The following is a 16,797-nucleotide window of genomic DNA, read 5'->3' as shown; positions in this document are numbered from 1 at the left end:
AGTGTAGAGCCCGCTTAGGATCCTCTCTCTCTCTCTACCCCTTCCCTGTGCATGTGCACGTGGTCTCTCTCCCAAAAATAGACATCTAAAAAAAATTCAACCTTTGATATCTGGTTCAAATAGACTGGCTTAAAACAATAACTAAAATAGTATAAACCAGTACAATTAAAAATAACCTCGATACTAAGATTCATAATGGTTTAAAGGGAAAAAATTATATAAGAATGCATATAACTTATTCTAGAAGAAAACCAAGAATTCTACTTGACCACAACACAAAAAATTCTAATAAAATTTGCACGAAAGAAAATATAAACGCTAGCTGTAGTTTTAGTTTCAGTTAGTCACTACTATAAAAGTGATGCATATTTTTACAGCATTATCTATATAGTCTGACACACAATCACTGAAACTGAAAACAATCGTCTCTGGAAGAAACCCAGTCATTTTTGTATAGAAATCGAGTTGAAGAACTTGTGTACATACATTACCTTGCTGACATGCTGGCAAAGCGCCGGGACAGCTATCATCTGACTTACGAAGTTGAGGTATGCCGCAACCAGGGCCAGGGTTCCACAGCGATGGAACATGGGCAGATTATCCTCATTGATAATCGCACTGTCCTTTAATAAAAAAACAAACACGGCTGACAGATCGAGGTCTTAGGCTCCATTAACATTTTCCCTGTGACTATACTGAGAAACCGTAGGTCGTCTGGAGTGTAGATACAAATGTCACCTTATAAAATCACTTTTTAAAGAATTCTAAAAGGAAAGTAAATGCCCATTTACAGGGGAGTTACAACTCTCAATAGTTCTGTCTTAGGAAACTCTTTTGGGGTGGGAGGCAGGAAATACACAAATAGACACACGTGTATATATACGCACGCGTACAATACATGTATCTTATATTAAAATACACATCTGATACCTATTCCCATTACACACTGTCCTTTCCTTATGTAACATTACACTCCAGTTAAACAGCTACATATGCGGCGGCTATGGACTGAGCCTCTTCCCTGCCAGTGACAGCACAGGCAGAGGGACCATGCTGTTCTTTCATCACACTATCCCCACCGCTTTAGCACACAGCTGATGAGATTCAATCTTTTGTTAAAAGAATGAGTGTGATCATAACCTCATTTCAGACTTAAAAGTAGATACCTCCGTTTTAAACTGTATGTCCTTGGGGCGCCTGGGTGGCTCAGTCAGTTAAGTGTCCGACTCTTGATTCTGGCTCAGGTCCTGATCTCACGGTTCATGAGTCTGAACCCTGAGCTGGGATTCTCTCTCTGCCTCTCTAACCCTTCCCCTTTCCCTTGTCCCCCTCCTCAGAATAAATAAACTTAAAAAATGAAAATAAAATTAATGACGCTGGCTGGATTAGGGCAATACCACTTTAAAGATGGTATCTAGTTCATAAAGAAAAAGGTTTTCTTCAATGAGAGATTATGAAAGCATACCTGTAAAGCAATGGCTAATCGAATGAGATCAATGACCACTTCCTCATTGGCCAATTCAATAGTTATAAGAGCCAGAGAAGTGTAAAGTAGCTCATAGTTTTTCTGAACATTGTCTTCCTCTTTACAGCCCAAATATATGTGCCGATATAGTTGTTGCCCATTCTGAGAAGGGAAATGACAGAGGAAAAAGATAGTTTGGGTTAAAATGCAGCTGTCACATGCACAGATCCTCCTACAGAGTAGCTCTTATATATAACGTAATATGGGAGAGAAACCGAAGCTGAGAATCAGACGGTCAGATTGTATTGCAACTATCAATACAGCAACTATGCTGATCTACAAGCTAACATCAGAGTCGAAGAGTGAACCACAAATAAAACACAAGTAAGAAACAGTTCTAATGTAAACAACGAAAATGTTTTTGGTGACAATTTAAAAAGACAAAAGCAAATCATAGATTGATTCGGTAAAAAGGTGAAATGGCTGACAGAACGATGGGAGACACTTGTGCGACACAGCTTTGGCAACGATAAAAGAAAAGAGAACATGTGGCAAGGGGAAAGGCACCCGGGCTCCCTGGCCTTGCAGGCAACCTCCTGTGAGGCTGGGGTCCGAGGCCATCGGGGGGGGGGGGGGGGGGGGGGGGGGGGGGGGGGGGGGGGGGGGGGCCTGGGGTCCTGTAACACCTGGGCGCAGGGTGACCAAAGGCCAGCCGAGAGCCTTACACAAGGGAGACGTTATCCCGCTCCAGGGACCGCAGAAGGGCTCCCCCCATACCAAACTAATCTGAGTATGTTAACACACAATAGAAAAGCTTTCCCCAACCCCTTTCACACAAGATACAAAAGCTGACAAAAACTATACTGTATTGTTCAGGGATCTACATCTGTACATGTAGGTAGCACACCGTAAAGGGAAAAAAAGCTTTTTCATAAAAGAATGGGGATTACCCGCACCAAGGAGGACGTGGAGCCATGGGTGGGATGGGCACGTGGGCGCCTGCGCTGTTGTTTACTTCAGAGTAATTAGAGAGCGCGTGTACATGTGACACCTCAAAGTAATTGGTACTTTTCCCCTCTGCATGATGCCCTGAACTGATGAAACCGTTAACAAGAGCTCTTCCGGACGGTGATGTTCTGACAGGACCAGAACTCTGGGCACCAGATACTGAGTGGCACCAGCTCTTCCACGTACCCGGAAGTAAGCTTCATTAGAAAACGAGAGGAGCAACTTCCAATGTAGACCGTGAAGGCTTCCTGCCCTGGGACACAGTTTTCCAAACACAGACCCAGTGTCTAAGGTGTCCCTGAAAACACTCAGACGGAGCGTGCAGGCTGGGTGCTACCATCCAGTGGGTGGCCCATCACCCCCTGACTAGAAAACCCCAACTGTTTTTTTCTTTAGGTCTTCCTTGAAATTTCCACAAGGTACCAGTTAATCGCATAAGAAAACCAAGCAACATTTTGACTGACAGAATAAACTGGAAGGTAAATGAAAAAGGGTGTCCAGTTATAAAAATAAAACTTAATTTTTAAAAAAGTGAACAGGTAACACCAAAATATACTAGAAAGAAATGGTTTATACTAATAGTAACAAATGCTTCACAAGCTTTTAACATTACAAAACGAAGGATAATTAATTCAGAAAACTTTAAAAACTCAAAATTTAGCATGGAGTAATAGTCTCATCTTTCAGTTCAACTGGACCCTTTCAAAATGGTTGGCTAGCAAAATTCAGCAACAAAAAGGAGTATTCCTGTTACTGCCATACTAGATAAAATGAATCCAGTCCTCAAATTCAGGACAGCTTAATGTCATTATATAAAGTCAAAACCTAAAAGTTAATTACCAATGAGTTTTCAAAAATTCATTCATTAATCATGATTAAAAGCTCTTCAGTTATGAAAAACAACTTCTTTCATTAACTGGATAATATAAAGAAATACTGAAAAAGTAAAAGCTGGAAAGAGTTAATGCCTTTGCCTTATTTATTAACCACTTTTTTCATATACGATGTAGCCACACAAAGAATTATTCTATTCACATTTAGTGACCATGTTATTTTATTAATCATTTTTAAATTATTTCAGAGAGAAAGCGTACATGTATGTGAGTGGGGGAAAAGGAGCAGAGAGAGAGAGAAGGAATCTTAAGCAGCTCCACGCTCAACACTGAGTCTGACACAGGGCTCAATCCCATGACCTTGGGATCATGACCTGAGGGATAAAGAGTCGGATGCTCAACCGACTGAACTACCCAAGCACCTCGATAAATCATTTTTCAAATGAAGGGTTTTTAAATTTTTTAAATATTTATTTTTGAGAGAGAGAACGAGAGAGAGAGAGAGAGAGAGAGTGAGCGAGCGCCCCTCAAATGAAGTTTTAAACTGTAGGGGCATTATCTTGAAACACAGAAATCGATAGTCATAGCAAAATAAAAGATGGGGACAGGGATAAAGCATGGCCTCATAATGAACCAAAACAAGAACGTATATTATAAACGTCTGTGCTATCTTCCTACGGGGCGGTCTGTTCCCAGCACCTCTAAATTCCAACGCTCCAGGACTTATCCACCATGACTGGCATGATCTTGAAGCCAGCTGGCGTGTGTGTCATGGAGATGCTGTCTCTCTCAATGTTGAGCTCAGAATCTGGGAAATACACAAGCTTTGGATGAAGAATACACAGAAATCTTAATATGCTAAATAACTTTTAAGTGTCATGATTTTCTAACTTTAGCCACCTGTCAAGAGACCTACAAAATTTAAGTGATCAGGGGCACCTGGATGGCTCAGTAGATTAAGAGTGCAACTGTGTGTCAGATCATGATCTCCAGGTTTATGAGTTCGAGCCCCAAATCAGGTTCCGTGCTGGAGGTGCAGAGCCTCCTTGGGATTCTCTCTCTCTCTCTCTCTCTCTCTCTCTCTCTCTCTCCTTCTTGCTCTCTGCCCTTCCCCCACTTGTAAATAAATTAATAAATTGACGTAATCATAATGAAAATCTAGTTAAATATGGCTTATAAGAACAGAAATCCTGGCTACCTCATCTTCATATCCCAAACAATGCACAGAACAATGCCTAATACACAGTAAACACTCATATTTATTTCTTCAACAGTGAGAAGTATTTTCAAAAACTGAAGCCATTATAAGTGGAATCAGTGTGTGTGACTGGGGTGGAGAGGAGTGTAGGACAGAAATTACGGGGAGATATTTTACTCAAAGGAAGAAATTTAGAACTACTGCAGCATCCAACAATGCCTCCACACCGGGTAGGAGAGACATCATTAAGATCGGTGTGATAATGTGGGGAGGCTAAAGATGGCGGCTTGGGGGCACCTGGGGGTCTCAGCTGGTTAGGCGTCCAGCTTCAGCTCAGGTCATGCGCTCACAGTTCATGGGTTTGAGCCCCACAGTGGGCTCCATGCTGGCAGCTCTGAGCCTGGAATCTGCTTCGGAGTCGGGGTCTCCTTCTCTCTCTGCCCCTCCCACACACATTCTTTCTCTCAAAAATGAATAAACTTAAAAAAAAAAATAAGGTGGCAGCTTAAGATTTCCAACTCCAAAACTGAAAGGCTTCTTTTTAAGGGCACAGATAAATATAAAACTACCTAACAATTCAAACAGCTGTAACTTCTTTCATGCATAATTTTTTGAAAATAAGCTTACCTTTTTCATGAAACTTGTGTCTTGCCTACAGATTTTTTCTCTTTTTATCTTTAGGTCAGCTACATCTGGTATTATTCTAGAGACAACAGATCATTTTTAACGAATAGCACATTTAGTTAGAAAATCATGCCTTCTAAGTTACAGTTACACTCAGGAACTGGGACTATTCAACACATTTCACTGAGCATTTGAAATAAGCCTATCTGTAATGGCAGTACTGAATTACCAGCCTCAATTAAGGGGAATTTCATAAAATCATTTTGACTCCTGTCATTCCTAAGCTTAAAGCAAAGCCCAAATAAAAGTCACGTAACTAGTGCTCACTAGTAGATGGGATCTCTGAAAGTACATTAAAAGACCTTTAAAGATTTGCTCTTAATTAAATAATTAAATCGCCTCAATACCAATAAAACTTTGAATAAATCTTCAACAATCACAATATTAAATACATTAAATTTAAGAGCATTATCATTAAGCTGTTTCAAGATGGCCCAATACCTGATCCCTCGAAGTTTTGCCCTGTTGTCATGGCGATCCATGAGATTATGCATGACTTCCAGTACCAACTGTCTCAGTTCATAGTCTTCCATGAGGGACGGTGATAACAAAGGATCCAGAAAAGACCCAGGTAGTGCAGTGACAATGGTCTTTGCTTTATATCCAGAGGTTACCTGATTACAGGGAGGAAAAACAAGGATAAACAAAAAACTTTTGTCCTAAGTCCTTCTTCGATAAAATGCTCAAGCTGTTTAATAAGAACCATAAACTTAGGGAAACGGCAATTATGAACATAAGCCTGAATGAAAAACAAAAAAGACATTATAAGGTAATGAGGATTTTACTGAGTTTACAAAAATACCATAACGAAGAGAATTAACACAAGCACACGCTTGCCACGTGCCAAGCACAAACCCGAGTACTGCATGAGTATTGGCTTCAGCTTCCCCTCATCCCTACGAGGCAGGCATCAGTGTGAACCCCCATTCGGTGAAGAAAAGAGGCTCACAGAGGTTAAGGATCTATGGATTCTTATGGACTATGGAACACGCAGTCAGTACTAAATGGACACAAGGTATTGGGTGGCAAATAGTATAGGTAAGACCTCAAAATTTTAAATTTAAGTTGGCAAATTATTCTTTTAAAGTAAGCAGTTTAGGTTAACACGAATACATTTTTATTTTGGAAAGCTGTACTTTATTCATTACTTGATTTGACGTTTTGGAATATATCTCTATGTCCCAAAGTTAAAGCTTTTAAAGAGAAGATACTTAAATGCTTTAAGCATTTTAACCACACCACACAGGCATTCATTCAGGTGACTGTGGTACAACTGGGATTAGAGATAAGATGATTCACTCAGGGTATTTGTTTTCAATGAAAAGGCTTAAAAACAAAGGAAATTTCAGGTGGGGGATCTCTACATTCAGGATTACTAGCAAATATGGAACATCTAACATTTATATTAGGCACTTATTAAAAGATAGAAGTGACTTTATTTATTTCTAAATTTTTGTTTATTTAGAGAGAACATGGGCAAGCGAAAGGTAGAGAGAATCCTCGCCAGGTTCCACACTCATCTCAGAGCCCAACACAGGGCTCGATCTCACCAACCATGAGATCATGACCTGAGCCAACATCAGGAATCAGAGGCTTAAGTGATGGAGCCTCCCTGGCTCCCCTAGGATGGAGGTGGTTTTACAAGCAAGCAAGGAAGCTGGTAGGAGAACTGCTACCCACTCAGGAAAGTTAAAAATATACCCAAGTCTGACATCACAGACGAAAATCAACTTCAAATATCTAGCTACAGAAACCTGTGTTTCAGGGGCAGCTGGGGGGCTCAGTTGGTTAAGCATCTGATTCTGATTTTGGTTCAGGTCATGATCTCACAGTCTTGTGGGATCGAGCCCCGCGCTGGGCTTTGCTTTGACAGCATGAAGCCTGCTTGGAATTTTCTCATTCACTCTTTTTCTCTGCTCTTCCCGTTTGCTTTTAAGCATGCTCACTCGCTCTCTCTCTCTCTCTCTCTCAAAATAAATTTAAAAGAAGAGCCAAATCTGAAAAGCTCTGTAAGAAAATATAAACAAAATACGTTCCTATCATAAGAGGAGGTAAGGGTTCTTAACATACACATAAAAATACCACAAAACATATATGAAAGATTGATAAATGTCACCACATTTTGAAAATTTCTGTATGGCATGCACAGTAACCAGAACTAAAAATGAAACACAAAAGATATTTCTAATCCCTAGGTATGTGTACAATGATGACTTCCTAAAACAGATTTTAAAGATCTTTAAAGATAAAGATTTGGAAAGGACACACATTCCAAATAATCAGCTCCTATTTTTTTCCAGACAGTCAAATCAAAGATGAAAATAATTACTATAAAATATTCAGAGGACTCACATATGCTTTTTCTTTTTAGCTATTTATAGCTAAATTATTATCCAAATAAGTTGTCATAATTTGGTCAGTGTATGAAAGAAATGGCATGATTTGTAAAAAGAACATGGTTTCACACTCAAGTTCTCATCTTCGCTTTTTGACCTTGATGAAGCTCTTCCACTCCAAGCCTCTGAGTCCAAGCATCTTTTTATATTGTGTATAAAACGCAATACTTTCTACGTTCTGTATTTTCCCCATTGTGAAGGTCAAATAAGATGACAGAAGTGAGGAAAAAATAGTAAAAGAATAGAATGAAATATTTAAGAATATATACCATAGGAAAAAAACCTAACCATAAACAGTATCTTACACTACAAGAAAATGTTGATAACGTGAAGCTGTTCTTTTAACCTCTTCAATATTATAAGTGTATTCTTCACTTATCTCAAATGCCTTACCATAAGTAAAGATCTCAGCAACATTATCTGAATCCGCCTGGTTCCCAAATCCCTAAGATATACAAAATAGTGGTATTATCTCATTAATAGTTACTAACATTGACATTATTTCATTTATCGTTTAATTTTAAAACTCTATTTATTTTGATTACAGATTGTTCTCATACCAGCTAAAGTCATGGCTCATTTTATACTAAAGTCAATTTCATATAAATTAAAGAGTTATATGTAAAAACGAACACAAAAATTCAAACAAAAAAACTAACACAGACCAATGAATGTAATGAAGTAAAATTCCATAATTCAATCACATGAGCACTCAATGAAATAACCCTAATTAAAAGACACTTACAAATTGGAGAATATATTTATCATGAATATAACTGACAAACATAATAACTATTTAACATATATCAATAAAGAGGAATGAACAGATGACTCAAAAAAGGAGCCAACAAATGGAAAGGTTATATAATTAATGGTCAAAGAAATAGAAATCAAATTGAGACCATCATTTCTTTATTAAATTAAAAACACAAAAATATTTACAAACTAAAGCTTTAGCATGTTGCTCAATCAAATCAAACTATAAAATGAGGAAACCAAAACATTTGATCTTAAAAATCACTTTCAGTTCTAAGATTCTAGGAATAAGCCAACATTATGGTGAAAGTGACATTCATCTTTAAAATTTTAACAGGAAATTTGAAGCGTTACCCTACATTATGTAGGTATGTAGACAATGTCCAAGCTAAATAAACCTGCAACCTAGTCGATAAAAAGACATAGAAAATTTGAGAATGTATGATATATTGAAAACTGATTCTAAAATCATGCAATGTTGTGCTTAGCAATCTAGTGCCATAAAAACAATATTTTCCATAGGATTCTTATTACTAATGATTAAAAAAAAACATTTTATTACATTAAGATGAAATTTAACCCAAGATAAAATTAAAATTTATAGACTGAGAACACAGGAAAACTACATATGCATACCCTAGTTGACTGATATCCAAAGTGTGGGTAGATGTTCCAAAAACAGGTACTTTCCCCATAATGAACATCATGATTTCTGACCTCTGATAATCTGGTAGATTACTTCCAAAAAATCCTATGAAAATATTAAGATAAAGTTAAGATAAATTTTACAAATTGAAAAGGCTATTTTTCCATAATACAAAACCATAATACATTTTTAACCAAAGCTTTCAATATGTGGTAAAATGTCATTAAGTTACATATAACTCTATAGGTATTCTGTTTTGTTGTTTTTTTTAATGTTTTTATTTTTGAGAGAGAGAAAGAGAAAGAGAGAGAGAGAACGCAGTACAGGGTCAGAGAGATGGGGAGACACTGAGCTGTCAGCACAGAGCCTGACGTGCAGGCTCAAACTCCGAACCACAAATCATGACCTGAGCCAAAGTCAGATGCTTAACTGACTGAGCCACCCAGGCACCCCTAACTCTAAAGGTATTCTAATTTATTTTGTCCAAAACCATTTAATCACGTATAAGATGTGCATAGCAGACTAATACTTAGGTAAAATAGTAAATGTCTAAAAGTCTTTTGCATATAGTTTACAGTAACAAGCCATCACTGATTTGAGTTGGACCTTTAGACAAAAGAAAGAAATAAAACCCCTTTGGTAGTATTTCTGATGAAATTCTTGTTTATATATTGTACGCCTAACTTCTTTTTCTGGTAAGGAAGTCAGTAATTGGGCCAAGTTTGATAATTTTGGTGAAGTTGTCAAAAATTTGGTCACTACTTTGGCTTCCTAGGATTGCTGAGATGTTGTAGAATGCCATTACAACAAGCCAGGTTTACATTTTAACCCAGTGAGTTAATTCAATATATGTAACTCAACTAATGCAAAAAAATAGTAATAACTTATTTACTTGTCATTTTTCTCATGTCCTCTTAGGTTTTGTGGATATTTTAAATTTATCTGGTGCACCTCCTACACTGTTGGTGGGAATGAAAACTGGTACAGCCCCTCTGGAAAACAGTGTGGAGGTTCCTCAAAAAATTAACAATAGAACTCCCCTATGACCCAGCAATAGCACTGCTAGGAATTTACCCAAGGGATATAGAAATGCTGAGGCATAGGAGCACATGTACCCCAATGTTCACAGCAGCACTCTCTACAATAGCTAAAACATGGAAAGAGCCTAAGTGTCCATCAACGGACGAATGGATCAAGAAGATGTGGTTTATCTATACGATGGAATACTACATGGCCATGTGTAGCAACATGGATGGACCTTGAGGGTGTTATGCTGAGCAAAATAAGTCAGGCAGAGAAGGACAAATATCATATGTTTGCACGTATAAGAGGATTAGGAGGAACTTAACGGAGGACCATGGGGGACCATAGTGGGGGAAAGGGGGAGAGGCAAACCATGAGAGACTCTTGAATGCTGACAAAACCTGAGGACTGATAGATGCGGGGGGGAGGGGGGAGGGGCACAGAGAGGGGCACTTGTGGGGATGAGCACTGGGTGTTATATGGAAACCAACTTGACAATAAACTATTTGTAAAAAAGAAAATAAAAAAAAAAGATTCTCCTTTCAAAAAATAAAATAAATTTATCTGGTGCAGCTTTTATGGTTTACCTCCTAGTCTAGAAGGCTTAAGCCGATTATTACTTACTCAAACTTCAGAACAAGTATCAAATCATGCTAGTTTTGTTCAATTCTTAAATACAATATAATCATTACAAAAACCTTCTCATTTTAAACATTTATTTAAGAATAAATCAGTTTTTCAATCAACTCTTCAGTTCTATTACTGGAATTAATAAACTATGCCAACTCAAATTGTTCTATTTATCATCTGCTTGGATCTGGGGATAAAGTCATGTCCCATTATCATATACATAAGCAATCAAAAATCTCCCTATCCCAACACTGCTCAATCCATATAAAGTATATTAATATAATGCTTCAGGAGCACATATTTGTGGAGTATTTGGATCCTCACACAATCTTTTGAGCATAGGTACTATTATTAACCTTTATCGCCTCTCACGGAAATGAGGAAATGAAAGGTTAACCCCTCAAACAAAACAAAAATTATACACCTAACATTAAGGCCTGAGGTGAGGGCTATTCATTTCCAAAGTCTATGTTATTATTACACTCTCCTTCCTCCCTGTAAGGTCTTTTACCTTTTCAAGAGCCCAATTAGATATGTTCCTAATCACTGTATAAAACCAGACACTGCTTTTCTGTTCCAAGCAAGCCAATCATTACCACAAGGGCACGAGGTCTCCAACATAATCATCTGTGAGGCCAGTCCTGAAAGAACTCATTCTCTGTACCCACTGTTTGTATTTGAACAGAGCAGGAGCGCTGAGAAGCCCCCCGGAGGAACAAGACAGGGAGCTGGGGTCTTGATTACCTTAAAAAAAGGATCTGACCAACAGCCTCCCATTTTCAAGTGCCAAAGGCACAGCAGCCCTGCTCCCTAGTCCAACAGCATGAGCCACACGACCCGGTAAGTACCAGAGTCCTGAGAACGTCTAAAAGAAAATACTGAGGAAATCAGAAGTGCTATTAAATACAAATCTTACTCTCTGTGCTACACTGCATTTCTTTTCTCTCATGTTTTAATTTTCATGTTATTCTGAATGTGTATTATCACAGAAATATTGCTTGTGTCTGTTGTATATTAATTTTATAACAGAATACTTGAAAATAATAAATTAAATATTTTAGAGTGAAATACAACACTGAATTAATCAGAAGTCATAAACAATTTAAATTAATTCTGTGAAAACAAGAATTGATTTATTATTTTAAAATATCACAAAAAAATCCGGGGTGCCTGGGTGGCTGAGTCAGTTAAGCATCCAACTTTGGCTCAGGTCACAATCTCATGGGTCCTGAGTACGAGCCCCATGCGGGGCTCGGAGTTGACAGCCTGGAGCCTGGAGCTTTCTTCAGATTCTGTGTCTCCCTCTCTCTTTCTGCCCCTCCCCTGCTTGCATTCTGCGCCTCTCTCAAAAATAAACATTAAAAAAAAATGGATCATAAAAATCTATAAATAATTAAAGTAAATGTAAGAGTCATCCTAAAAGCTAGGTTTACCGCACACTGATCAAACTGCTTTAAGCAACACCTAGAATGTCTCTGCTATATTGAGATGCCATGGTAATACCAGCCTCCATTATATTTGGTCTTTTCACTCACTCCCCAAAATCCTAAGCACCTACTATGTGTCAGTGTGCTGACTAGGACACACACGGGCCCTTGCCTTCATGAGGACAATACCTGTGCACATGATACAACTGCAGCTAGGTGAAACAGAGATACCTCAGCAAACAGATAAAGCTCATTCACCCACAAGGGGAGAGTCACCCACATCACAAAGCCCTAGTACAGGGCCTGCTGGGTACACACGCTCAACAGTCAGGTGCTGAATACAGGCGCACAATGCATACATGCATACTCATAAAACCTTAGAAATAAAGTAAAACAAGAAAGTTTGTATTAAACATTCCAGAGGACTATCATTAAGTATAAGTAGCCTAAAGAAAATTATCCAGATAAATATGACTCTATTTTTAGCAGAAACCATTAGTAACCATTAGAAATTAGGTGCTAAGCCCCAGAAGCAAAACTCAATTTTGAAATTACAGTAGCAATCATGCCGTTTCATTAAAACATGATCTGGAAATTCTAAAGATATTAGAAAGGGAAGGTTAAAGTAGAATAGTAGGAGTTTGTTTACTTTAATTTGTATTTAAAGACAGTCAGAACATTTTATTTCTCCCCAAAAAATTCCCATGGCTTTTTAAAAAATTAATTATTTATGGGAGAGTACAAGTGGGGGAGGGGCAGAGAAAGGGGGACAGAGGATCCAAAGCAGGCTCTGTCCTGACAGCAGTGAGCCTGATGTGGGGCTTGAACTCACAAACTGTGAGATCATGAGGAGCCGAAGTCGGATGCTCAACTGACTAAGCCACCTAGGTGCAAAAACTTTTTTTTTAAAGTTAGTTCTTTATCCTTTAACCCTTTGTATTTTAACCATGTTTAACAACAACAACAACAACAACAAAAGACACAGGAAATTAAAGCCCAAGGTGCCAGTCAGTACCAGATCTTGGTTTCTAATACCATTCCCCACTACAAGAAACCACAGCCCTTTGAGAAATGACTGATTCCATGGCTGGGGTAAGAAATATAAAATGAGCCATAAACAGCTGAAACCAGTAAGGCTGTGCTCAAAAGAAATGGGACATTACAAAGACTTGGAAAGAGGGAGTCCCCACTGGCCAAATCTGGGACAATTTCAGCACTGGGATATAATAATACAGAATGAATTACACAGCATGAAAACAGGAGTCTATAAGCTCATACCAACCCAGATACAAACGCCTGCATTTCTACACACACACACACACACACACACGAGAAAGACCACTCCCGCAGAACCCAGAGTGCCACCCGACAAAACCATCTATTTGCAACATGACTACCAGCAAAGGCTGGTTCACGCAGGGATTATGAACGGCTACTGAATTCAGGGACAGGTTTGGGTGAATATCAGAGTATCTGAATGATCTAAAAGTTCATCCTCAGAGACTTCTTATTATTTGCAAGGATAAAAACTGAAACCATACATCAGAGAAACAGAACACTTTGAGTGATCAAAATTAACATCAGCAATTAACAGCAAAAGCATACTGTAAGACTCTGTTCTGTCTGTAATACTCACAGAAGATCTATCTCTATGGAGTATCCAGCCAGGAACGCACGGACTGAACGTAACCATGAGCCACCACTGGAGAAACCCATGTGAGAAAAAATTTTTTTTTTTTTTTTTTTTTTTTTACAAAGGGGGTAGTATGTACTTAAAAACTCACGTATCATAACTGAAACATTCCAGGCTAAAGGAACTAAAGAAATATTACAACTAAATGCAATTTATAATCCTAGGCTAAATCCTAGACCTAAGGAAAAACATGCTCTAAAGACCATTAGGTCAAATGACAAAACTGAAATACGGAAGTCTGATTAAGCTACTGTGCCAATGTTAATTTTATTGATGTTAATAGCTGTACTCAGGTTATATAATATGTTATTCTTTGGAAAAATACTCTGCGGTAAAAGGCCATAGTGTATATGCACTTAACATCTAGTGGTTTAGGGAAAAAATAAGGATGTACGTATCTGCCTCTCTCTACATGTATATATTTATATATGCATATACATACACACATATATGCACACATGGAGAAATGCAGGGAGGGAGGGAGAGTAAATGATAAAATAAATAGCTGAAAATATTAACAGATGAATCTGAGCAAAGGGTATACAGTGCTCTTTGTCCTATTCTTATAACGTTTGCTTCTTTTCTGAATATAAAGTCTTAAAAGTCTAAGCTCCCATTCACTCACCTTTGCCTAATGTAGTGTAAGAGACCACTTTGAGTGAGAGCTCTTTTAATCACGGTATTACAGAATAGTTTTGAGAAGTGAAACGGACTCACCTATTGTTTGGATGATAGCATTCTGCACAATCTTCTCATCACTGTCTTTGGCACTGGTGTTTAAGTTGGCACTGCCTACAGGTCCCCCTTGTAAATCATTTGCTTCAAATTCAACACTGAGACGCAGGTGCTTCAGTAGGGTGTTAAAGACTTCCAGCACCGTGGGTCCTGGAAACGAACACTAACGTGAGCTTTTCTAGTATTAGGTACTCAAAACCAATTCTCCTGGTTCTCAGGGATTTTTGGATATTTCCAGAGTAGTGAAAAAGTAAATGAGAAACACCTAAGTAAGAAAGCTTCCCAGTTATTCCAGCAAACATTTACTGGGCATCTCTGAGCAACGCACCACCTGAAGCTCTGAAACAAACCCCACAGAATGCTTATGTGCGCATCAACATTACCAAAAACTTTCCATCTATATAATCTTGTCCACTCAAAGTAATGTATGCTAGGACAATATTTACCTTGACTGTTGGGTCACAACCCACGAAATTATGATACTATGGCCCACTGTAGTGTTGGCAATTTATTTTGCAACTTTTGAGGCTCGAGATGGAATAATTTGCCTCCATTATTAGACAGAAACCTGCTGGTCCATCAGATTCAAGTAAATGAAATTTGCTCTCTGCTTTTAGTTCTATAAATACTCTGTACATGTTTGTCACTGCATCTATCACGCTACAGGTTAATCAGTCTTTTTGTTTTGTTTTGTTTTTTATGTCCACCTCCAACTCTTAATTATAATGTTCTCTAGGACACAGGGAGCCATGTTCAAATACTTCTTTGAATGTACAGAGTCTAGCACATAGTATCTCATACATAACAGACATCAGTGTGATAAATCAAAATGTTATCTGCTTCATTTAATATTTCCAATTAAGTAATTTTCCAGTGAAACTGCTTCCATCTCTGAGAGAAATTATAACACGAGCAATAAAAAGCCCATATCCAAAATGTCCACTCCCTATTCGACACTGAATGAGCATGAGAGTAGCTCATATGAGCTATTTTGTGCAGCTAATATATTTCCACTTTGATTGCGAAGCAAAGAAACCACAACCAGATTCTCATTCTAACTTCAGTAAGTCTACTGTGGACTCTTCCATTCTTCCAATGACATGACCTGTCCCTTCTGCTTGTTACCTGACTGTAGTCAGTCAGTTATTGAATCCTGTTTACATTCCCGTTCCTGTGCCATCCTCCAAGGTCAAGTTCTTTACCTCATCCCTACAATGATGACAACCACCTGTTATTTCTGAAGCGTCCGACATTTTGCAGCCTGATAAATTATCTATCCTATAGCCTGCCTTTGGTAAAGATGACAGTAACTCTCTTAAGAGTATCAATCAATTGTATAATTATGTCCACAACCCAGCCACAACTTTAAAGCAACTTCTCTGACTTCCTCCACGCCACCACACATTCTAGCCAAATATTTTGCTCTTACCAACCCATTTTCCATCCCTGGTTTGCACCCTGGTTTTCTTATGGTTAAGTAAACAAATTCTGCCTTGAATTACAGCATTAGGGATAGTTGTCTAACTCCAAGTAAACAGTAAGTTTCTTATATCTATATCTTCCCAAATGTGTAGAATATAATTGGTATTCAAAAATCTGTATTAGAAAAAAGGAAGGGAAGGAGAGCTGATATGTAGGAAAATGCTTGCACGCACACTAAAGGAGTCTGAGAATCATCATGTGACCCCAAAATTTCAAGAGAAATTATAGCATATTTAAAAACATTAAAAAAACCTGCACACCGAAAGTATTTTGAAGAGTTTCCCATGCACTGCTATAGCTACTGAACACAACTCTGGAGCAGAGCAGCACACTGACGTCTGGTTCGAGTGCTCCGCCTGCACGCACTCACCTATGGAGCCTTTAGCGGCGATGGCAACAGCCTCTAGTAGAACCTGAATGATACCTGCTCGCACCCGTGGAGAATCTTTCTTACGAGCATCAAGGTGTCCTAGAATTTCCTGAATTACGTGGTGAGAATACTGAGCCTAAAAGAAGCAAAACCGTATACAAAAATGTGTGAGCCATTATATGCACACTGGCAGAATTCTCAAGAATGAAAAACCATGTGACACTTAAACGTCCAATTGCAGGAGACTGGTGCTCGTGTTACAGAACAATATGGAGCCCTTAAAAACCATGCTTTTTCAGAATACAGATATCGGAAAATATTTATAATACCTTGGATGAAAAAAGCAAGTTGCAAAATACTATGATTAATAAAATTTAATCTGTTTCTTTAAAAAATATATAGGACCAGGGGCACCTGGGTGGCTCAGTCGGTTAAGCGTCCGACTTCGGCT

General features: G+C 38.3%; 1 protein-coding gene across 1 annotated transcript in view; it reads right to left on the bottom strand.

Moving 5' to 3' along the window:
• EFR3A (EFR3 homolog A) overlaps positions 1–16,797 on the bottom strand; it is a 96,565-nt gene that overhangs the window by 25,598 nt on the left and 54,170 nt on the right. The window contains exons 9-16 of the mRNA XM_039221187.1: positions 16,347–16,482; positions 14,477–14,644; positions 8,977–9,091; positions 7,978–8,029; positions 5,630–5,802; positions 5,132–5,207; positions 1,466–1,627; positions 492–623 (exon numbers count right to left, since the gene is read on the bottom strand). Of these exons, the coding sequence (XP_039077118.1) occupies positions 492–623; positions 1,466–1,627; positions 5,132–5,207; positions 5,630–5,802; positions 7,978–8,029; positions 8,977–9,091; positions 14,477–14,644; positions 16,347–16,482 (1,014 nt within the window). The remainder of the gene's footprint in view (positions 1–491; positions 624–1,465; positions 1,628–5,131; positions 5,208–5,629; positions 5,803–7,977; positions 8,030–8,976; positions 9,092–14,476; positions 14,645–16,346; positions 16,483–16,797) is intronic.

This window comes from Hyaena hyaena, unplaced genomic scaffold, assembly GCF_003009895.1.
Source record: "Hyaena hyaena isolate Hyena2069 unplaced genomic scaffold, ASM300989v1 scaffold_954, whole genome shotgun sequence".
NCBI lineage: Eukaryota > Metazoa > Chordata > Mammalia > Carnivora > Hyaenidae > Hyaena > Hyaena hyaena.
The sequence above is the reverse complement of the archived record's forward strand: the minus strand, read 5'-3'. Positions and strand labels throughout refer to the sequence as shown.